Raw genomic sequence first — 23,316 nt, forward strand, 5'->3', positions numbered from 1 at the left:
CCCACCGCCCCCCGGCTCCACCCCACTTGCGGCCGCCCTGCCCTTATAAGGCGAGGCCCCGCCCCCTGGGGGCCGGAAAGCGTGGCGGGGGCGCGCCGGCGCGGGATTTTTGGCGCGGCCATGGCGGAACCGGGGCTGGAACCGGGGCAGGGACCGGGAGCGGGCCCGAACCCGGCCGAGGCGGTGCTGCGGGAGCTGGCGCTGTTCGAGCTGCGCTGCGACGGGGAGGATGTGGCCGAGAAGCGTAAGGGCCGGGGCGAGGGGGCGAGGGGAGGGGTTTTGGGGCGATTTGAGGTTTTTTTGGGTCCCAGGGAGGCGTTTAGGGTGATTTGGGATGACTCCTTGAGGTTTTGGGGTCGCAGGGGGAGGGGTTGGGGGCAATTTAGGGGTGTTTATGTGTCGCAGAGAGGGATTTGAGGGGGAGTTGGGGGGATTTGGAGTGGGAATGGGGTCCCAGGCAGGTGTTTGGGGTGATTTGGGGTCACAGGAAGGGGTTTGGTGCATCTGAGGGTGAGTTGGGTCGGTTTGGGGTGGTTTTGGGGTCACCGGCAGGGGTTTGAGGCAATTAGGGCGGGTTCAGCATCAAAGGGAGGGCATTGGGGGGATTTGAAGGGAGTTTGGGGTGACTCGAGGTAAGTCTCGGGTGATTTGGGAGGGTTTCGGGGTTGCAGGCAGGCGTTTGGGGTAATCTGAGGGGGAGTTGAGCTGGTTTAGGGTGGCTTTGGGGTCACAGGAAGGTGTCTGGGATGATTTAGGGGGCTTCTAGGGTCATAGAGAAAGGATTTGGGGCACGTTTGTGTGGGTTTTGGGGTCAGAGTCAGGTGTTTGGGGCAATTTAGGGGTCTTTTGGTGTCACAGGGTAGCATTTAGGACAATTTGTGTTTTTTTGGGGGGTCACAGGCAGGTGTCTGGGGCAATTCAGGGGCTTTCAGGATCCCAGGGAGGTGTTTCGGAGGGATTTGGGCAGTCCAAGGGGTCACAGAAGGTGGCTGGGGGGCAGTTTTGGGTCACGGGGGGGTGTTTCAGGCCACAGGGGAGCCTTTTTGGGGGAATTCAGGTGATTTTGGGGCTGTCAGAGAGGCATTTGGGGGTGGCATTGCCTACTGCAGGGAAAACACTTGGGGAACACAGCACGGGGGGAGCTTTGGGGCTCTGGGGGGTGACGCCTGGCAGGGCTGCTCTCACCCCAAGCCTCCCCCGAGGCTTTTTGGGGTCTTGTGGGACCCCAAATCCCCCCCATTTCCCCCCCTCCCAGTGCTGGAGCTGAGCCTGACGCACCGGCTGGGCCCCGTGCCCCTGGCCAACGAGCTGCTGGCCTTCGTCACCAGCAAGGACCTCGACCCCCGCCTCACCCTCGACAGCCTCGCCGCCTTCGAGCACGAGGTGGGGACCCCCAAAAGACCCCAAAACCACCCCAAAAAGGAGGCGGAAGGGAGCCACGTGTGCCCACCCCTCTTTTTTTTTCCCCCAGGTCCTGGCCAAGAGGGGCAGCAGAGCTTCCCGGAGGTCGAGCAGCCGCCACGGCGGCCTCCGAGACGTCCACTCCCTGCAGGAGCTGTATCGTTTTGGGGGAAAAACGGGGGGAGAAAGCTAAGTTTACTTTAAAAAATTGAAGATTTGGGTATTTTGGGGGGGAAAGTAAGTTAAAATTATGGAATAAAGTAAAGAAAATTGGGGGGGTGTTGGGGAGAAACTCCAGAGCAAAGCCTCGTTAGCACCAAAAATTAACGGTGGGGAGTTTGGGGTGGGGCTGGGGGGCGCCCTAAAAGAAAAACCCTCAAAATTGGGGGATTTTGGGGTGGTTTTGAGGCATTTCTACTCCTTAACGAGCCCCCAGGCTGGACGAGGACGAAGAGGAGGAGGAGGAGCTGCTGGATGCCTACACCACGCCCTCCAAGGTGCGACCCAAATTCCCCCATTTTGACCCCAAACCCTTCCTATTTCCCCTACTTTCCCCCTCCAAGCCCCCCCCGTGACCCCAAAACCTCCTTTTTTCTCCGCAGACCACCCAAAAACGCCCAGGGGCCCCCCCTGCCACCCCCCGCCCCAAGCGGCCCCCCTCAGCCCACAGCCCCTACGCGCTGTTCTCCCCCTCCAGCCTCTCCCCCAGGTAAAACCTCCCCCTCCCCTTCCTCTTTCCCCCCCCCTTTATCACCTTTTTAACCTTTTTCTCTATTTTTTCCCCTATTTAGCGCCACCCCCACCCCAAAAATACACCGCACGGGGGGGCCGGGGGGAGGTGGTCGCCTCCTTCGGCGTCCCCCAGACCCTTTTTGGGGGCTCCGGGGGCTGCGCCCCCAAACTTTTCCCCCACCCCGACGACTCCCTGACCAAATCCTACAAATTCATGTTCCAAAAACCCCTCGACGTCCGCGAAGGTGAGGCTGGGGGTGGGCACGGGGGGGGTCACCCCTCATTTTGGGGCAATTTAGCTGTTTTTTGGGGGCGGCATTGATATTTTCCCCCCCTCTCAGTGCTTTGCTGGCGGATCGAGGAACTCGGCGCCGCGCTCAGGACCCACCACGGCCTCGAGGACTTCTCCTCGGCGCTCCTCCCGGCTCAGGCAAGCTCCTTTGGGCCTCATATCCCATTTTTTAAATATAACCTTTATAATTTTTTCCCTTTTTTACCCTTTTTCGCAGGAACCCGTGACCCTGCTGGGCCAAATCGCCTGCGACAGCAACGGGAAGCTCAACGCCAAGTCGGCCGTGCTGGAGGGCGACCGGCAGCGCTCGGGGGGCACCCGCGTCCCCCTCGACCTCTCCGAGCTCCCCGAATTCTCCCTCTTCCCCGGCCAGGTCGGGATTTCCCCCAAAAGCCCCCAAAATTTGAGTTTTTTGGGGTTTTATCCCCCTTTTTTATTGATTTTTTTTGTTATTCTAGATCGTGGCTCTGGAGGGGATCAACAGCACCGGGAAGATGTTGGTGGTGTCCAGGCTCTATGAGGTGAGTGGGGTTTTGGGGTGGAAAACGGTGGGTTTGGGGTGAAAAATGGTGTTTTTGGGGCTGGTTTAGAGTTGGGGTGCGGCTGGTTTAGGGTTGGGGAAGTTTTTGGATCCCGGTTTTGGCTGAGGAGGGGGGTTTGGGGGGGGGCCCAATTTTGATTTGGGGGGGTTGGGAGGGTCTGGCTTCTTTTTTGGGGGGGTCTTGGATTTGGGGGGGCTTTTTAGGGGATTTGGGGGTCCCTATTGGGGGGGGGGGCTGGTTTTAGGATATTTTGGGGGCACCAACTTTGCCCAGGAGGGTTTTTTTTTGGAGGGGGGCTGGTTTTCTTCTGTTTTGGGGTCAGGTCCACTTTCAGGGCTCTGTGTTTCTTCTTGGGGGGGGGGGAACCCTTTCACCCAATTTTGGGGCTCTTTCTCCTTTTTGGGAAGCGTTTCACCCCGTTTTGGGGCCGTTTCACCCCGTTTTGGGGCTGTTTCACCCCGTTTTGGGGCCGTTTCACCCCGTTTTCCTCCCCTTCTTCCCTCCGCAGCCCCAGCCCCTTCCCTTCCCCTCCCTTCCGCCGCCAGCCGCAGGTGAGCCCCCAGTGCCTCCCCCTTCCACCCCCCAAACCTAACGGGACCCCTCGAGGACCCCCCTCAATTTTGGGGTGCCGGGGGGGGTCCCCAAGCCCCCCTTGACCCCCCCTGGCCCCCCCAGGCCCCGAGCAGCGGGCGGTGCTGGTGGCCTGCGGGCCCTACGCCACCTCCGACAGCGTCGCCTTCGACCCCCTCTCCGACCTCCTGGACGTCATCGCCCGCGACCGCCCCGACGTCTGCGTCCTGGTGAGGCTCTGCGGGGTGCCCCCCCCCAAAAAATTTCCCCAAACTCCTTAAATTGTCGTCAAAACCCCTTAAAAATCCCTTAGGACCCCCCCCAGAATTCCTGCAGACCTCCCCGTCCCTGTTTTGAGCCGGAATTTGATGCTTACGGCACGGAAACGCCTTCAGATTTACCCTAAATCCACTTCAAACGAGGGGAATTTTGTGGGGTTGCTAAGGGGAGAGCTCCTTTTTTTGGGGAAAAACCCCAAAAAGCCTCTCTTTCTTCCCAAAGCAACAAAAAAATCCCATTTTTTTTAAGAGCTAACAGTGCTTTTGGAGCCCCCCAGGAGTTAAATCCACAATGAGGTTTGCCCCGATGGCTTGAGGGGGAAAAATGTAATGACCGAAAATCATCAAAATACCTTTTTTTGGGGCAGTTTTGAGGCCAGCCTGCCCATTTTCCTCTGATTTTTTCCCCGTTTCTTCACAGTTTGGGCCGTTTGTTGACGCCAAGCACGAGCAGGTGGAGGTGAGTCCGGGGGTGTGAATTTGTGGGTTTTGGGGCCCCCTGTGGCCTTGACCCTACAAAAACTGTGGTTTTTCACCCCAAATCCTTCCTATCCCTGTAGATTTGGGGCAGATTGTTGTCACAAGCCCCCAAAATGAGTCAAAACCCAGTGTTTTTATCGTTTTGGCTGTTTCATCTGCTTTAGGGGAGGCCGGGGAGTGCCCTAAAAGCAGGAGGAAGCGAGGAATCCCCCAAAACCCCTTCTTTTGTCCCAAGCCCCTTTGTTTTCCCCAAAATCCCCTCGTTTTCCCCCAGAACTGCCAGCTCCCCGCCTCCTTCTCCGACGTCTTCAAGCTCTGCCTCAAGATGATCCTAGAAGGGACCCGAAGGTAGGGGCCGCGGCCTCCCCCTCCCCTAAATCTCTTTTTTTTCCTTTTTCCTAGACCCCCAAATCCCTTTTTCTAGGCCTCAAAAATCCCCCAAATCTCCCTTTTTCCCATTCCCCAAACCCCAGTTATTTCCTCCCCATCCCCTAAATCCCCACGTTCCCCTCCTTTTCCTCCCTGTCCCCTAGATCTCCCTTTTTCTCCCCATTTCCTAAACCCCTGTTTTTATCTCCCTGTCCCTTAAACCCTATTTTTTTTTCCTCCCTGACCCTAAATCCTGTTTTTTCACCCCGTTGGCAGTGCCGCCCCGCACCTGGTGCTGGTGCCATCGTCCCGGGACGTGCACCATGACTGCGTTTACCCGCAGCCGCCCTTCCCCTGTCCCGAGCTGCCCAAGGAGGACAGAGCGGTAACGGACCCAATAACGCCCCGTTTCACCCCAAAATCCCACCGCTCTTATTTTGGGGCTTTTTCTGCCCCCTTTTCCAATTTGGGGCAGTTTTGGGGTGGCTGGGGGGAGCTCTGTGTGATTGGGGTGGGTTTGGGGCATTTTAGGGTGGCTTTGGGGCATTTGGGGGCATTTACAGGAAGGTTTGGGGCCTTTGGGGGGGTGATTTGGGGGCATTTAGGGTCATTTGGGGGCGTTTTTTGGTGTTTTGGGGTGGATTTAGAGCCTTTTGGGGCAAGTTTTGGGCCTGCATTAAAAGGACTTAAGGAAAGCCAGGCATGTTTGGGGGCAGATTTGGAGTTTTTAGGTCCCACTTTGCAGTATTCAAGGAAAACCAAGTGCGTTTGGGGGCAGATTTGGGATTTTTAGGTCCCACTCTGCAGTATTTAGGGAAAACCAAGTGTGTTTGGGGGCAGATTTGGAGTTTTTAGGTCCCACTTTGCAGTATTGAGGGAAAGCCAAGTGTGTTTTGGGGCAGATTTGGGATTTTTAGGTCCCTCTTTGCAGTATTCAAGGAAAACCAAGCGCGTTTTGGGGCAGATTTGGGATTTTTAGGTCCCACTTTGCAGTATTTAGGGAAAACCAAGTGTGTTTTGAGGCAGATTTGGGATTTTTAGGTCCCACTCTGCAGTATTGAGGGAAAACCAAGTGCATTTTGAGGCAGATTTGGGATTTTTAGGTCCCACTCTGCAGTATTCAAGGAAAGCCAAGCGCGTTTTGGGGCAGATTTGGGATTTTTCGTGCCCCTGAGCCCGTTTAGGGCAGGATTTGGGGCCATTTCGGGGCGTTTTGGGGCCGTTTGCCCCCTCTCCCCACAGCGTGTGCTCTTCGTCTCGGACCCCTGCACCCTGGACATCGACGGCACCGTCTTCGGCCTCACCTCCACGGACCTCCTCTTCCACATGGGCGCCGAGGAGATCAGGTGGGAAGGATCCAGCCCCAAACGCTCCCCGCGACCCCGTTAATTAGGGCTGGCCCCCCTAATTAAGAGGCTGTGTCCTTAATGAACCCCGCAGCTCGTCGGGGAGCTCGGACCGCTTCACACGGATCCTGCGCCACGTCCTGACGCAGCAGAGGTGAGCGCCCGGCGCCGCTTTGGGGTGGAAAGGGGGAAATCCTACAGCGCCTCGGCACTTCTTCCATCCCACAGTTGCCTTTTGTGGGGTTTTGCGGGATTTGGGGGGTTTTAGCCCTCCAGGGGGGGACACATGTCAGGCTGATAGATGATTGCCACACTCAGCCCGAAGCAAATCAACCCCCAAATTCCCCTTTTGGCCCCAAATCCTCCCTTTGGGTGCTCCAAATCCCCTTTTCAGCCCCACCAAGTCCTCCTTTGGGTGCCCCGACCTCGCCTCTTGGCCCCCCAAATCCCCCTTTCTGCCCCTAATACCTCATTTGGGTCCACCAAATCTCCCTTTTGCCCCAAAATCCCCCTTTGGGCACCCCAAACCCTTCTTTCCACCTCCAAAGCCCCCTTTCTGCCCCTAAAACTCCCCTTTTGGGTGCCCCAAATCCCTCTTTCCAGCCCCCAAATCCCCATTACCCCCTCTGGGCCTCCAAAACCCCTCTTTCCAGCCCCACAAGTCCCCTTTGGGTGCCCCAAATCCCCCTTCCCCCCCCCATTACCCCCCTCTGGGCCCCTAACCCCCCCCTTTCCACTCCCCCAACCCCCAAACTCCCCCTTTTTGGCCCCAAAACCTCTTTTTTCCCCCTCCCCCCCCCCAGCTACTACCCGCTGTAACCCCCCCTCGGAGGAGCTCAACGTGGACTACGAGAGCTTCGCGCGCTTCGCCTGGCTGCCCGCCACCCCCCCACGTCCTCGTCACCCCCCTCGGAGCTGCGCTACTTCGTCAAGGTCGGCCCCGGGACCGATCGATCGATCGCCGATTGGGATCGATCGATCGCCGATAGGGATCAATCGATCGCCGTGAGGGATCGCTGATAAGAAGGGATCGATCCCTAACGAGCGAGAACACGGTGGCCGCCTCGAGCGTGCTGCAACAGCGCCCCCCAATCACTGCGGGGCCCCAGTCGATCCCACAAGATCCCTAAATCGCTGTGGGTTTTATGAGATTCCCCCCCCCAATCCCCCAGGATCCCAAATCGGTCCCAAATTGTGGGTCTTACAAGCCCCTGGTTGATCCCACAAGGTTCCCAGTCGATCCTAAATCTCTCCGGGTCTTACAAGCCCCTGGTCGATCCCACAAGATCCCCAAATTGATTCCAAATCACTGGAGGGGTTACAGGCCCTCAGTCGCTCCCACCAGCTCCCCAACTGATCCCGAAGTGCTGCGGGTTTTACAAGCTCTTGATTGATTCCCTAAATCCCCAATTGATCCCACAAACCCCTCATCGACCCCACAAGATCCCCAGTTGATCCCAAATCACTGCAGGTTTTACAAGATCTCACCTGATCCCCCAAGATCCCAAATCAGTCCCAAATTGTGGGTTTTACAAGCCCCCAGTTGATCCCCAATTGATCCCAAATCACTGCAGGTTTTACAGGCTCCCAATTGCTTCCCCAAGCCCCTAGTCGATCCCACAAACCCCCCATCGACCCCACAACATCCCCAGGCGATCCCAAATCCCCGTGGGGTTTACAAGCCCCCAGTCGATCCCACCAAATCCCCATTCAATCCCAAACCACTATGGGGGTTTACAAGCCCCTCATCAATCCCACAAGCCCCTATTTGATCCCATGAGATCCCCAGTCAATCCCAAATCCCTGTGGGGTTTATGAGCTCCAGTTGATTCCTCAAGATCCCTGATCACTGCAGGTTTTACGAGCTCCCGATCGGTCCCACAAGATCCCGGTTCAATCCCAAATTGCTGTGGGGTTTACAAGCTTCTGATTGATCCCCTAAGCCCCCAGTCAATCCCACAAGATCCCCAGTTGATCCCAAATCTCCAGGGAGGTTACGAGTTCCAGTTGGTCCCATGAGATCCCTGATCAACCCCAAACTACTGCAGATTTTACAAGCCCCTGGTCGATCCCACAAGATCCCCAGTCGATCCCAAATCCCTGTGGGGTTTACAAGCCCCCAGTCGATCCCCAATTGATCCCAAATCACTGCAGGTTTTACAGGCTCCCAATTGCTTCCCCAAGCCCCTAGTCGATCCCACAAGCCCCCCATCGACCCCACAACATCCCCAGGCGATCCCAAATCCCCGTGGGGTTTACAAGCCCCCAGTCGATCCCACCCGATCCCCAGTCGATCCCACCCGATGCCCAATCTCCGCGGGTTTCACAAGCCCCCATCGGTCCCCCCAAGCCCCTCATCGATCCCATAAGCCCCCAATGTCTCCCCCATCCCTCCAGTCGATCCCCCAAGATCCCGCTGGATCCCAACGCACTCGATCCCTTCCCTCTTCTCCCCCCAGGACGTGCTGGGCTGCGTCTGCCTCAACCCCGGGCGGCTGACGAAGGGCCGGGTGGGCGGCACCTACGGGCGCCTCCTGCTGCGGCCCCGCGACCCCGAGCGCCGCCACCCCTGCGTCTCGGCCCAAATCATCAAAATCTGACCCCAAAAAAAAAAAAAAAAAAAAAAGATTCCCCCCACGGACGGGATCTGCGGATCGCCACGGAGAAACGCAGCTGGAGCGGCGGCGTTAATTAAGGAATAACGACTAACGAGCAGGAGCAGTAGGGTTTCGCTTGGGATTTCCACAGGTTTGGGGCTCGCCCGCCTCAGCTCCCCCTCTGGGGACCCCGAGGTTAATTAATCAGCGAGTAATTAATTTGCAGGCGCGCCCCCCCCCAGGCGCACAAATTCCCAAATTCCCAGTGTCACGTTTGGCCCCGAGCCCTTTTTTTTGCTGTTTTCTGCCTCAAATCCACAGCTACAAAACCCCAAAAGTTCTAGGGAGTGATGTCAGTGCTAATTAATTTCCTGCTGTTAATTACCTCGTTAGCACTGCTGCCACCTTGTGTGGGGTTTGGGGTGCTGCTCCTGTGCCTGGAATCCTGGAAATAAAGCAAAATTTGGGGGGAAAAACGGTGCAAGAGGCAATTTTAGCACTTTTTGGTGCTGCCTCTGTGGTGGGTTTTGAGGTTTTTCCTCCTTTTTTCCTCTTTTTGTTGTTTTTTCCCTCAATTTATTTCCGTGTTCAGCCACCTCAATGGAGTCTTGGGTGCCTCTGTCCCACCCCAAAGCCACGTTTAGGGGAAAAATGGGGAAAAAAGGGATTTAGGGGGGGAGCTCCCCTCACTGTTTCCATCCTCGGCAGGGGGTTATGTGGGGCTGGGCCCCAAAATTTCTCTTTTTCACCCCAAAATATCCACACAAAGCGTCTCGGCCCCTTTTCTGCTGCATCCCTGCTTCACTTCTTCCCCCAACCTGACAGATTTTAGGGTTTCTTACATCAAATAAAAGTGCTGTTTTCTTCAGCGTGTGTGAAAGACTGGTTTTGGGGCCATTTCTCCCATTTTTGGGGCTCTTTCCCTCTTTTTGGGTCTCTTTTCTTCTGTTTTGGGGGTTCTTCCACCTTTTCTAGGAGGGTTTTTCCCATTTTGGGTCTCTTTTCCCCTTTTTTTGGAAGCGATTCCCCATTTTGGGGGGCCCTTTCCCCCATTTTGGGTTTCTTTACCCCTTTTTGGGATGTTTTCCCCCTTCTTTGGGGCGCTTTCCCCCATTTTTGGGAGGGTTTCTCTCATTTTTTGGTCTTCTCCCCTGTTTTTTGGGATGGTTTCCCTAATTTTTGGGGCTTTTTCCCCCTTTTGGGATGGTTTCCCACATTTTTGGGGAAGGTTTCCCCCTTTTGGGGGCTCTTTTCCCCCTTTTTTAATGCCTGCAGGTGCTGCCCATGTTAAAAGGCCAAAAATCTGAGCAGAGCCCCGATTCTGCCCCATTTTCAGCTCCACAGCTCCCCCAACCCCCCCCCCCCCACCTCAATTTCCCTCATAAAAACACCATTTTCAGTCAAAACACCTGCAAAAGCGGAATTTTAATAAATAAAAATCCTCATTTGGGGGCAAATGGGGGCTTTTTGGGGGGTTTCCAATGATTTCTCCCCCCCAAAAAAATCCTCAGCGACCAGGCAGAGGGGCGGGGGAGAACCTCGGGCAGGGTTTTGGGGCCGAACCTGAGGATTTTGGGAGCGAACCCAAGGATTTTGGGGCCTCCCCCTGCGTGTAGGGGAAGCGAGGCCTCCGGGGTGGGGCTCTCCTCGCTGCTCCTTCCTGCCCCGCCGGGCCCTGCTGCTGAGGTGGAAAAAGGGGGAAAAAGGGGAAAAAGAAGGGGGGGGGCAGCGCGTTTTTAAGGCAAAAAAGGGAGGTTTTGGGGCCGTCGGGGTGTGCTTGCTGCGAAATCCCCCCGAGGGTGGCCGGGAGAAGGAAAAGGGGCCGGGGGGGGGGGGGTTCGTCGGGACCCCAAATCCTGCTGGAACGCCGGTCCCAAACCGGATTGAAACCGGGTTGAAATCGGATTTAAATTTGGGGTGTATGGGGGGGGTAGTGGGGTTTTTAAACCCTAAAAAACAAAACAAAACAAAAAAAAACCAATTCCTGCCCCCCCTCACCGCCCGGCTGCCAGGCTCCCGACCGCTCCCCCCCCCCCCCCCCCCCTTCGGAGCCCCCCGAAATAATGGGATTTGGGGTGTAAACGGGGGGTTAAATCCGGATTTAGGGGATTTAAAGGAGGGGGCGGTGGCGGAGCCGCCCCACCCCGCTGCTTTTCCTGCTCTTTTCCTCCCCCTTTTGGGGTTTTTCCCCCTTGCTGGGGGGTGAGTTGGGCGAAACCGAGGCTCCGCCACACCCCCACCCCTTAAAAGTGCTCCCTTTTCCCCGAAATTCCCCTTTCTCACCCCAAATCCTTCCCCGGGGGGGGGGGCTTCATTCTGCGTCCTCCAGCACCGAGCCTCCTCCGGGTGGTTTTTCCTCCCAAAAAAAGGCTCGAAAAGGGACTGGAAAGAGGCGGGGGGGGGGGGTGAGCGGCTTTGTTTTTTGCTTTCCCCCCCCTTAAGGTGTCCCGGAGGATTCTGTTTATTTTTTTTAATTACCTTATTTTGTGTTTTTTTTTGCAGGTTTTTCTCCCTGGAGGCACCGGGATGGGAAATTCGCCGCTCCGGTAATCGCCAGCGAGCCTTCGCCTGACGGAGCGTAAGTCACCAAAAATGGGGGAAAAAAACAGAATTTTTAACCACTTTTTACCTTTTCTGCCCTGCCCAGTGACACTGCCAGCCTGGGGGGAGCTGGAAAAGATCGGGGAAAAGGGATTTGGAGGATTTTTGTTGTCCTAAAAACCTGAATTCCATGTGTTTTTGTGACCTGCTGACCCTTTTCCAGGAGGTGTTGGCCAAAAATGCGGTTTTCTTAAGGTCGTTTTTCCCCTTTTGGTGGACACAAAGGGCGTTCGCAGCGAGCTCTGGCTGCTTTTTGAGGGAAAAAAAGGGCAAAAAGAGCGATTTCTGCTCACAGGCACTGAATAGAAGCGGCCAGGCTTGAGGAAAACAAGGCAAAAATGTGTATTTTTGTTTTCTGATATATTTTTTTTTTCCCCCAACGATTTCAACACTTTTTGGCCAAGCTGCCGCTTCCGCCGCGGGCTGTCGTTAAGGCTTTAATCCACCTGGGATTAACGAAGCCCAATCCTGCAGTGTCAGCCTTCGGGCGGGTGCTTGCCATCATTTTGTGCTCTAAGCAAGCACAAAACGCCAGGATTTCCCCCCAAAACTCAACGCTCTGAGCGTTTTTTGCTTTTATTTTGCTCGCTTCCTCCCCATTTCTCAAAATCTGTGCCTAGAACCGGGTTCGTAACCTGGTGGGGTTGGATGAAGAGGAGTAAAATGGGCGGAAAAAAATCACAATTTCCTTCCCTTTTTCCTAAATCTGTGGGTTTTGTAGTTATTTTTTTATTAAGTGTGGGGCTGGGTGGCTGGAAGAGGTAAATACGGCACTTAAAATTTAAAAAAATCTCCTCTTTTGGGCTAAAAAAGCCAAAGCAAAGCCCAGAATCAATTCCCAGACTCCTCACCCACCTGGAATTAATTAATTGGGTGGTTTTGTTATCGATAATGTGGCTGATGAACTGAAAAGGAGATGTGAGAGCACCCGGAATTAATTAATTACCTGGGCTTCGTTATCAGTAACATGGCCACCAGCTCCAGGTAGAGGAGCAGAGTGTCTGGAATTAATTAATTGGGTCATTCCCTTATCGATAATGGGACTGACGAACTAAAAGCACCTGGAATTAATTAATTACCTGTGTGGTTTTGTTACAGATAACATGGCCAACCAACTAAATTAGGGAAAGAGCACTTGGAGTTAATTAATTCTCCAGGTCATTTCCTTATTGGTAGCATGGCCAACCAACCCCAATGGACAAGTGACATTGAATTAATTAATTCCCTGGGGCATTTTGTTATTGATAACATGGCGTTAATTAATTATCCAGGTCGTTTCCGTATTGATAACGTGTCCAACCAACTAAAATGGAGAAAGAGCACCTGGAATTAGTGAATTTTTGGGGTAATTTTGTTATTGGTAGCACACCCAACCAAGAGAAGTGGAGATGACCTGGAATTAATTAATCACCTGGGTCACTTCATTATCAATACCATGGCCAACCAACTATATTGGAGGAAGAGCATCTGGAATTAATTAATTTTTGGGGTTGTTTCATTATCGATAAGGTGTCCGACCAACTAAAATAGAGAGAGATCACCTGGAATTGATGAGTTTTTTGGGTTGTTTCATTATCGATAATGTGTCCAACCTACTAAAAGTGGAGAAGAGGAGATGGCCTGGAATTAATTAATTACCTGTGTCGCTTTGTTATCAATAACACGGCCAACCAACTCGAATGGAGAGCAAGCACCTGGAATTAATTAATGTTTTGGGTCATTTTGTTATCGATAAGGTGTCCAACCAACTAAAACAGAGAAAGAACACATGGAATTAATGAGTTTTTTGGGTCGTTCCGTTATCGATAACGCATCCAACCTACTAAAAGTGGAGAAGAGGAGATGACCTCGAATTAATTAATTACCTGGGTCACTTCATTATCAATACCATGGCCAACCAACTAAATTGGAGGAAGAGCATTGGGAAATAATTCATGTTTTGGGTCATTTCGTTACCGATAAGGTGTCCGACCAACTAAAACAGAGAGAGATCACCTGGAATTCATGAGTTTTTTGGGTTGGTTTGTTACTGATAACGTGTCTGACCAACTAAAAGTCTAGAAATGTCAACGAGCCGCAATTAACTAATTACCCCTGCTGTTCCCTTCCCCCTCCCCAGGTCTTTGGCCATGTCGGCCAAGGCGCCGATCTACCTGAAGCGTGGCGGCCGCAAGGGGAAGCGCGCCAAGCTGCGCGAGGTGCTGTCCTGCGACATGATCAGCCCGCCGCTCGGCGATTTCCGCCACACCATCCACGTCGGCAGCGGCGGCGAGGGCGACACCTTCGGCGACGTCTCCTTCCTCCGCGGCAAATTCCACCTCCTGCCCCGCGCCGAGCCCCCCGGCGCCTCCTCCTTCCGCTTCGCCCGGACTTCCACCCTAGGGGAGCGCCCGACGTCGGAGGCGGACTCGCCGTTGCTCAAAAACGCCGTTTCTTTACCCGTTCTGGGCGCCCCGCAGGCATTGACGCTGCCGGCGGCGCCGGCTCCTCCGAAACCGCCGCGGTTGCACCTGGATGAGCGGGTTGGTGTGGAGGAAGAGGAGGAGGAGGAGGAAGAGCGGGGCGCCGAGCCCTTCCTCCCGCACGCCGGCTCCCTCCTCTCCCTCCACGTCGACTTGGGGCCGTCCATCCTGGAGGACGTCCTGCAGGTGATGGAGAGGCATCAAGCGGAGGGCTCGGTGCAGATCTTGACCTGAAAGCGAGCAGAAACGGGAAAAGGGAAAACAAAACAAAAACAACACAAAACCAGCGAGAAACGGGTGTTTTTCCATCGTTTTTCCTTTTTCCCGTTGGCTCAAACTCAACCGTTGCCGACCCTGCACGTTTCGGGAGGGGTTTGGTGGAGGAATGGGTGAAAAAGCTCCTGACGCGTTGGCTTGGTGAAGCAAAAACGCCGCAAATGGGGAAATTCGGTGGTTCTCTGGAAAAAAACAACACCCACCTTGCCAGGCTTTGAGGGTGAGGGAGAAGAAGGAGAAGCCGAAAAACACCGTTTTTGCGAGGAAAATCGTGCCCGGAGCGCAGGGTTGGAGTTGGAAAGGTGAAAAGAAGACGTGGAGGAGGGCAAGGAGCGTCCTCGGGCTCCCCAAATTGCCAAAACCCCCCAATTCTGCTGATCTTGGGGCAAAATGGGCCACGGGGACTTGCGTTTTCCTTCGTGACCCAGGATTGAGGCAAGGAAAATCCCGCTGGGGCATAAAAAACTTCGGGTTTTAATAAACTGCGTCGCTTTTAACCGTTTTCAGCACTTTTTAGCCCAGAAGAAGGCTGCTGAGGAACCTCTTGGGGAGCTCTCTGACTTTTTTTTTTTGGTGGTTTTTGGTGTTTCCGTACGTTGTCGGCCGACGTTTGGATGGGTGAATTGTTAATTAATGAGGCATTCGTTAATTAACGAGGCATTAGACTAATGAGCACTGTGCAGTCGTGTCCTGGCTCTCATTTACTCGGCCCGTTTGTGTCGGGGGGGCGCTTACAGGGAAGGTTGCGGGCAAATGGCAAAATTTTGGGGTTAAATGACAAGATTTTGGGGTTAGATGGCAACATTTTAGGGTTAAATAGGAACTTCTGGGGTTAAATGTCAGTGTTTTGGGGTTGAAAGGTAACTTGGGACTGAACAGCAACTTTTGGGGTCAAATGGCAAGATTTTGGTGTTAAAGAGCAACATTTAGGGGCTAAATGGCAATGTTTTGGGGTTAAATGTCAAGATTTGGGGGTTAAAAGGCTACATTTTGGGGTTAAAAGGCAACTTTTGGGGCTAGGCATCAATGTTTTGGGGTTAATCGGCAAGATTTTGGGGTTAATTGGCAAGCTAACAGCCCTGCTTGGAATAAGAACTGTCGAGGAGGAGGCAGCCTGCTTAATTTTATTTATTTGGGGCATCAACTGCTCCAGTTTGGCCTTAATTTGGCCCCAAACCCACCTTGTTTGATATATTTTTTTTTTTTGCTCCTGGGGATCACAGCACCCTTCTGAGCACATGATTTGGCTCCTTTTTTCCCCTTTTCCCCCCCTTTTTTTCCGTGTCTCATCTCCCTCACCGGTCTTCTGCTGAAAAAGCTGAAAAAAAAAAGCATTTTTAATGATTTTTTTAATTTCTTTTTAGCTACTTTAGCCAAAAAAAACAGCGCAACCACTTGGGATTCCCCCTACTTCCCTACCAGGCACCCTGCCCAGGACCCCACCCTGCCGGCACGTGCATTCCTTCCCCAATTAATCGTTACTCAATTAACCCCTCCCCAATTAGTCACTCCCCAAAGGAGCGATTTTTGGAAATGAGTGTTGCTAAACCCAGCATTTTTACGCCCGTTCTGAGAAGCGTGAGTCACTCGGGCAGGAAAAAAGCTCCCTGCCGTGCCTCGCCCCGCCAGCACCAAACAACGCCTTTCTCCTCACTTTTTTTGGGGAAAATTGAGGCAGAATAAGTTAATGAGGGCTTTGAGGGATTAATTACAGCTCGGGGAAGGGGAGGGGGTTAAGATAACGGGCGGCTGTGTAGAAAAAGGTTGCAGTGTCCCCGATGCATCCCATAACCCGATTTCCCAGCAAATTAGGGGAAAAAAAAACTCACGGATTTAATTTTTTTTTGCACAAGTTGATAAAGGAAAGAGGCGGGCGGGTTGGCAGGAGGAGGAAAGCTGCTCTGCCCACGGCTTTCGCCAGGTGGGAAGCACAAATTTTATGCAAAAATGAAGATATCTACGTCAATTCCCTACAGGAGAATAAATAATATTAAAAAATAAAGCTTTCCCTACAGATGATTAATAATCCTAAAAAAAAACCCAAAACATTTTCCCTACAGACAATGATCCTAAAAAAATATATATTTTTTTCTATACAGACAATTAGTAATGCTAAAACAACAAAAGTTTTCCCTACAGACAATAAATAATCCTAAAAAATAAAGTTTTCTTTCAGACCCAGTGCTTATTAGACAGAAATGGTGTTAAAAGGCGAAAAATCGGGGAAAAACTGCCGCTGTGCTCATCTTTCCACAAGGAGGAGCCAAAAAAGTGTTGAAAAAACCCTGAGGAAAGCAACGTGCTCGCCCCCGGAATTCTTTTTTACCCAAAAGAGCGTGATTTCAGCCCAAATCCTCACTGCTGCCCACTCTGCTGCAGCTCCTCACCACCCTGTCACGGGACAGATTTTTTTTTTTTCTGTCATTTTTCTGTATTTTATTCCTGGATCCTTTTGGCTTTCTGTTCCCAATTATCTTCATTTTTTCCCCATTTCCATCATGTTTTTTCTCTCCTCCTTGGCCCCCTGCCCCCCTCCTTCCTCATCCTCCTACCAAAAATCTTCCATTTTGCCCCCCAAATTTGGGGCCTGAATAAAGTTTCCTGTCAAAATCTGCCCCGAAAAGGCCCAGAAATAGAAAAAATAAAACCAAAATGGGCCATAAAGTAGGGAAATGACAAAAAAAATTGACAGAAATGTGTTGGCAGAATGAAATGAGAGAAGGCTGTGGGGCTTTTAGGCAGCTGTAGGGTTGGGGTAATTGATTAAAAATCAGTTTTTGGGCTGGTTTAGTGACTTTAAAAAAAATAAAATGTGAGGCCTCCCGGTTGGGATTTGGGATTTGATGCCTTCAAATGGGTCAAAAATGGAGATTTTGAGTCTGTCTTCGTATCCCAGCCTCTTACGGTTTGGGAAATGGGTGCGGTCCCCAACAAACTGTGGAAATAAATTTAAAAAAATCAATAAAATTAATATATTTTATTAAAGTGTTTTCTTCCAGGATCACTTCTCTCACCCCTGGCACAAGGCTGGGCTGGCCGGGCTCTGAGCAGCCCGGTTTTGGGGCAGGATTGAGGAATTTGATGATTTTTAGGGTCCCTTCCGACCCAAACCGTCCTGGATTTCTGGGGTTTTGCCCCTCAGCCCTTCTTTTTGCCCCCCACCCCTCCCTTTTGCCCCTTGCCCCCCTTTTTGCCCCTCTTTTGCCCCCACCCCTTCATTTTGCCCCCCCCCTTTTGCAACTCCCCCTCCCCTCCCCTCTCCCTTTTGCCCCCCCCCCTCCCCTCCCGCCTCCCTTTTCCCGCCCTTTCCCCCCGCCCCTTTCCCGCCACGCATGCGCAGAACCCAACCGGCGCAGCAGGGAGGGGAGGGGGGAGCGAGCAGCTCCCGCCCACCGCGCATGCGCCCTTCGCCCCGCCTCCCCCTCCCCTCCGCGCCCCGCTCCCCCCTCCCCTCCCCTCCCCTCCCGGCCGGCCGCGCATGCGCGCTGGGCGGCGCAGGGCCCCCGGCGGCGGAGGCAAAATGGCGGCGGTGGTCCAGAACGTGGTGAAGCTGTGAGTGCGCCTCGGCCCCCCCCGCGCGGGGGGGGCGCAATGGTTCGGTCCGGTCCGGCCCGGCCGCCGGGAGCGGGGCTGCCCCACGGCGGGCGAGTCCAAGTGGGCGCCGGGGGGGGGGTTGCGCTCCCCCTATTGGTGCCTATAGGGGAGCCAGGAGGGCCCTGGGGGGGGGATTTTCGCCCTATAAGGCCCTGGGAGGGGGGTCTGTAGGGCCTGAGGGGGGGTTGTCCGCCCCCATTGGTCCCTATAGGGGATCCTAGAGGGCTCTAGGGGGGATTTTCCCCCTATAAGGCCATGGGAGGGGATCTATAGGGCCTGAGGGGGGATTGTTCCCCCTTGTGGGTCCCTATAGGGGATCCTATAAGGCCCTGGGAGGGGGTCTGTAGGGCCTGAGAGGGAATTATCCCCCCCTGTTGGTCCCTATAGGGGATCCTAGAGGGTTCTGGGGGGGTATTTTTCCCCTATAAGGCCCTGATGTGCAGTCTATAGGGCCTGGGGGGGGTGTTGCTCCCCCCTGTTGGTCCCTATAGGGGATCCTAGAGGGCTGTGGGTAGGGATTTTCCCCCTATACGGCCCTGGGAGGGGGTCTATAGTGCCTGAGGGGGGATTGTCCCCCCGTGTTGGTCCCTATAGGAGATTCATTGGGGTCCTAGGGAGGAGTTTTTCCCCTATAGGGCCATGGAAGGGGGTCTGTAGGGCCTGGTTGGGGGTGTCACGCTCCCTGTTGGTTCCTATAGGGGACCCAAGAGGGCCCTGGGGGGGGGAATTTTCTCACTATAAGGCCCTGGGAGGGGGTCTGTAGGGCCTGAGGGGGGATTGTCTCCCCTTATTGGTCCCTATAGGGTATCCTAGAGGGCCTTGGGGGGATGTTTCCATCCTATATGGCCCTGGGAGGGGGTCTATAGGGTCCTGGAGGGGGCTGTATGGAGCCCTGCGTGTGGCTTTGTCCCTGTATGGGGGCAGCAGCCCCTATACATCTGCCTGTGTGCCCCTTATAGATCCCTGCAGAGGGGGATCCCCCCTGTAGGGCCCTATAACGGGCTGCCCTAGAGGGCCCTATAGGGGTAGGGGTCTCCATATGTCCCCATATAGGGCCCTGTGTGAGGGGACCTATAGGGCTGGGGCTCCCCTGTAGGGCTGGGAAATCTCTCCTCCCCCTATACTGTCCTTGGGGGGATGACCCTATATGTTCCTGGAGTGATTTTGGGCGCTTTCTATAGGTTCTTGATACTTTCCATAGGGTCTTGGGTTCTTCCCGTAGTTTTTTTTTTTTGTGCTCTTTCCGGACTTTTTCATCATTTTCCCCATTTTTTATGTTGTTTCCTGGGCTTTTTGCCGTCCCCCTCTGGCCCCAACGTGAGCCGAACTCTTTTTTTTTTTTAGCCTTTTTGCCCTAAATCGATGTGCTTTTAGGGCTTTGTGTGTGTTATTGGGGCACTCGTTTTGGGGGCAAATCAGGCAGAAATGGGAACCTCAGGAAGGTTTCAGCTCCCCAAGCCCGGCGTTGGGGCTCCCTCTGCAGCCAAAAGAGGGAAAAATAAGAGAATTTAGGGACACTGCGTCCTGGGGAGCTTGGGGGGGGCGTCTGAAACGCTTCCACCTCCAGCTTTTTGGGGCTAAAACATCAGGAATTGAGCGCTGGATGTCTCATTATGCTCCAGCAAACTGATATTTATTTACCCAAGTCGATATTTAGTTACCCAAATTGGTAGTTATTTACCCAAATCCATATTTAATGCATTTTGACCCATTTTGGGGCTCCTTTGGACCCATTTTAGGGCTCCTTTTCCACCCATTTCTTCCCACCATGCTCCTTTTCAACCCATTTTTTCCCCCTCACACTACTTTTTGACCCATTTTTCCCACCCTACGTTTCATGTGGGTGTTCCTTTTGACCCATTTGGGGCTCCTTTTCACCCATTTTTCTCGACCACTCTCCTTCCTGACCCATTTTTTTTCCCCACATCCCATTTTGGGGCAGCTTTTGACCCATTTTTTTCCCCACCACACTACTTTTCCACCCATTTTTCCCACCCCACATCTCATTTTGGGGCTCTTTTTGACCCATTTCTTCCAACCACTCTCCTTTTTGACCCGTTTTTCCGCACCACACTCAATTTTGACCCACTTTTTCCCCCACTGCTTTCCGTTTTGACCCATTTTTTCTGCACATCACATTTTGGTGATCCTTTTGACTGGTTTGGGGGGCTCCTTTTCACCCATTTCTTCCCATCAAATTCCTTTTTGACCCATTTTTCCCACCCCACATCCCATTTTGGGGCTCCTTTTGACCCATTTTCCCCACCGCTCTCCTTTTTGACCCATTTTTCCTGCCGCACATCCCATTTTGGGGCTCCTTTTGACCCATTTTTCCCCCACACACTCCTTTTTGACCCAATTTTTCCCCACACATCCCATTTTGGGGCTCCTTTCCCCCTATTTTCCCCACCATTCTCCTCTTTGACCCCTTTTTACCCTCACATCCTATTTTGGGGCTCCTTTCCACACATTCTGGGGCTCCTTTCAACCCACTTTTCCCCACCACTCTCCCTTTTTGACTTGTTTTTTCCACCCTACACCTCATTTTGGGACTCCTTTTTGACCCATTTCTTCCCCGCATCCTATTTTGGGGGTCCTTTCCACCCATTTTTCCCTACTGCTCTCCTTTTTGACCCATTTTCCCTTCTCACATCCCATTTTGGGGCTCCTTTTCAGCCTTTTTTTTGTGCTCCTTTTCACCCATTTTCCCCCACCACTCTCCTTCCTGACCCATTTTTCCCACACCACATCTCATTTTGGGGCTCCTTTTCACCCATTTCGGGGCTCCTTTTCACCCGCTTTTCCCCACCACTCTCCTTTTTGACCCATTTTTTGCTTTTTTCCCTCACATCTCATTTTGGGGCTCCTTTTGACCTATTTTGGGGGCTTCTTTTCACCCATGTTTCCCCACACACTCCTTTTTGACCCATTTTCCCACCCCACATCCCATTTTGGGGCTCCTTTTGACCCATTTTTCCCCACACACACTCCTTTTTGACCCAATTTTTCCCCACACATCCCATTCTGGGCCTCCTTTCCACCCATTTTCCCCACCATTCCCCTCTTTGACCCCTTTTTTCCCTCACATCCCATTTTGGGGCTCCTTTTGACCCATTTTTCCCCACACACACTCCTTTTTGACCCATTTTTCCCCACACATCCCATTCTGGGCCTCCTTTCCACCCATTTTCCCCACCATTCCCCTCTTTGACCCCTTTTTTCCCTCACATCCCATTTTGGGGCTCCTTTTGACCCATTTTTCCCCACACACACTCCTTTTTGACCCATTTTTCCCCACACATCCCATTCTGGGCCTCCTTCCCCCCTATTTTGGGCCTTTTTCCCCTCACCTTTACGCTCCCTTCTCCCCATTCCCTTCCCACCCGTTCCCCCCACACCCCACTTCCTCCCCCCTTACCTCATTCCCCCACCCCCCTATTTGATCCCCAAGCCCTTTTTTTTCCCCCCGTTTCCCATTTTTTCCTCATTTTTGCAGCCTGGGGGAGCAGTACTACCGCGACGCCATGGAGCAGTGCCACAGCTACAACGCGCGGCTGTGCGCCGAGCGCAGCGTGCGCCTGCCCTTCCTCGACTCGCAGACCGGCGTGGCGCAGAGCAACTGCTACATCTGGATGGAGAAACGCCACCGAGGGCCGGGTACGGCCCCGGCCCACCCAAACCCACCCTCGTTTCCTCCTAATTATCCTCATAACCTTCGTTATCCCCCTCCCGCCCCCAGGTTTGGCCGCCGGGCAGCTCTACTCCTACCCCGCGCGCCGCTGGAGGAAGAAGCGCCGCGCACACCCCCCCGAGGACCCCAGGCTCTCCTTCCCCTCCATCAAACCGGGTAAAACCTTTTTACTACCACTTTCCGGGGGATTTTTGGGGTCCTGCTCCCCTCAGCAGTGCAGCTCCTCGCTCCTCCACCCGACCCTGGTGGGGTGCAGGAGCTCCAAAATCAGCCTGGGAAGCCCGGCACGCGTCCCTGGCCCCCTTCACCCCCATTTCTCCCCCCCTTCTCCCTCCATTTTTTCCCTTTTTTCCCCATTTTCCCCTCTTTCCCTTATTTTTCCCCTATTTTTTCCCTTTTTCCCCATTTTCCCTCTTACCCCCTATTTTTCCACCATATTTTCCCTTTTTTCCCCCTTCCCTCCCATTTTTTAACCAATTTTTCTCTTTTTTCACCCATTTTTCCCTTTTTTTTCCCCATTTTTCCTCTTCCCCCTATATTCTCCCCATTTTCTCCTCCATTTTCCCCCCATTTTGTCCATTTCTCCCCCCTATTTTTCCTACAATTATTTTCCCCATTTCCCCCTCCCCCCCTTTTTTTTCCCCTTTTCCCCCATTTTGTTCCTTTCTACTCCCTATCTTTCCCCTATTTTCTCCCTTTTTTCCCCTATTCCCCCCCTTATTTTTTCCCCGATTTTCTCTTTCCCCCCATTTTTCCCCTCTTTTCCCCCCATTTTGTCTCTTTTTCTCTTATTTTTCCCCTATTTTTTCCCTTTTTTCCCCATTTCCCCCCTCCATTTTCCCCCATTTTTCCCCTTTTCCTTTGATTTTTGCCGTATTTTTTTCCCTCCCTCCCATTTTTCTCATTTTTTTCCCTTTTTTCCCCCTTTTCCCCTTTCCACCTATTTTTGCCCCACTTTATCCCTTCCCCCCTCATTTTTCCCCTATTTTTTTCCCTTTTTCCCCCTCCCTCTCTTATTTTTTCCCCCATTTCTCTCCCCTTCCCCAATTTTCCCCCATTTTTCCCCCCATTTTGTCCCTTTCTCCCCCCTATTTTTCCCCTATTTTTCCCCTATTTTTCCCCTATTTTTCCCCTATTTTTCCCCTATTTTTCCCCTATTTTTCCCCTATTTTTCCCCTATTTTATTTCCCCGCAGAGGCGGAGCAGGCCCTGAAAAAGGAGGGGCTGATGTCTCAGGACGGCAGCAGCCTGGAGGCCCTGCTGCGCACCGACCCGCTGGAGAAGCGCGCGCTGCCCGACCCCCGCGGGGACGACGACAGCCTGGGCGAGTTCCCCGTCACCAACAGCCGTGCACGGAAGGTGCGGGGGGGTTCCTGGGGAAGCTGGCGATAAAAACGCTCGGTTTCCGCCCCAAAACGCTCGGTTTCCGCCCCAAAACGCTCAGTTTCTGCCCCAAAAGCACCATTTCCCCCTAAAAGAGGTGCCATTCCCCCCAAAAAAGCTCCATTCCCACCCCCAAAACACTATTTCCTTCCCCCAAAAACTCCTTTACTCCCCCACCCCAAAAGCTCCATTTCTCGCCCCCCAAGGAGCTCCTTTTCTTCCCCTCATAAAATGTCATTCTCCCCCAAAACAGTGTCATTTTTCTCCCCAAAAATGCCACTTCTCCCCCAAAACCACCATTTCTCCCCCAAAAAACACCATTTTCCCCAGAAGTAGTTCCATTTCCCCCAAAAAAAACACAATTTCCCCCCAAAACAGCTGTATTTCCCCCTAGAAAAATACCCTTTTTTCCCAAAATACCTCTATTTCCCCCACAAAACGCCATTTTCCCCCAAGAAAGCTCAATTTTCCCCCAAGAAAGCTCAATTTCCCTGAAATAGCTTCATTAACCCCCCAAAAGCACTGTTTCTCCCCTCAGAAGGCACAATTTCCCCCCCCGAAGACACCATTTGTCCCCCTCTTCCCCCCCAAAATACGCCCTCCTCCCCCCAAAGCTTTATTTCCCCCCAAAAGACTCTGTTTCAGCCTCAAAAGGCGCAGTTTCGGTCCCAAAAGCCCCATTTCCCCCTAAAAAAGGTGCCA

At 53.2% G+C, this 23,316-nt stretch overlaps 3 protein-coding genes across 3 annotated transcripts in view; all 3 read left to right on the top strand.

The window, feature by feature from the left end:
• Positions 1-90: 90 nt before the first annotated feature.
• POLA2 (DNA polymerase alpha 2, accessory subunit) lies at positions 91-9,433 on the top strand. Its single transcript, XM_084304282.1, is given in 22 exon segments — positions 91-244; positions 1,256-1,383; positions 1,472-1,557; positions 1,838-1,898; positions 2,004-2,110; positions 2,193-2,205; positions 2,207-2,378; positions 2,475-2,563; positions 2,643-2,798; positions 2,884-2,946; positions 3,476-3,518; positions 3,643-3,767; positions 4,237-4,275; positions 4,570-4,643; positions 4,941-5,049; positions 5,907-6,010; positions 6,105-6,164; positions 6,814-6,826; positions 6,828-6,896; positions 6,898-6,915; positions 6,917-6,943; positions 8,470-9,433. Coding segments are annotated over 22 exon segments (1,821 nt in total). The 5' UTR covers positions 91-120; the 3' UTR covers positions 8,611-9,433.
• Positions 9,434-10,226: 793 nt separating this feature from the next.
• Positions 10,227-14,626, top strand: CDC42EP2 (CDC42 effector protein 2). Its single transcript, XM_084304275.1, has 3 exons — positions 10,227-10,293; positions 11,110-11,185; positions 13,328-14,626. Exon 3 carries the CDS (start codon positions 13,338-13,340, stop codon positions 13,902-13,904), a length of 567 nt encoding a protein of 188 aa, XP_084160401.1. The 5' UTR covers positions 10,227-10,293; positions 11,110-11,185; positions 13,328-13,337; the 3' UTR covers positions 13,905-14,626.
• A 2,811-nt stretch (positions 14,627-17,437) lies between these two features.
• The window catches only part of DPF2 (double PHD fingers 2), an 8,083-nt gene continuing 2,204 nt past the window's right edge, over positions 17,438-23,316 (top strand). The window contains exons 1-4 of the mRNA XM_084304283.1: positions 17,438-17,498; positions 21,037-21,197; positions 21,280-21,387; positions 22,427-22,590. Coding sequence (XP_084160409.1) covers positions 17,467-17,498; positions 21,037-21,197; positions 21,280-21,387; positions 22,427-22,590 — 465 coding nt within the window. The 5' untranslated portion in view covers positions 17,438-17,466. The remainder of the gene's footprint in view (positions 17,499-21,036; positions 21,198-21,279; positions 21,388-22,426; positions 22,591-23,316) is intronic.

Source organism: Netta rufina (genome assembly GCF_964035555.1).
Source record: "Netta rufina genome assembly, chromosome: 39".
Lineage (NCBI taxonomy): Eukaryota > Metazoa > Chordata > Aves > Anseriformes > Anatidae > Netta > Netta rufina.

Bases quoted from the DNA above. Each gene is read 5' to 3' on its own strand.
- CDC42EP2 (XM_084304275.1), top strand. From the start codon at position 13,338: ATGTCGGCCAAGGCGCCGATCTACCTGAAGCGTGGCGGCCGCAAGGGG.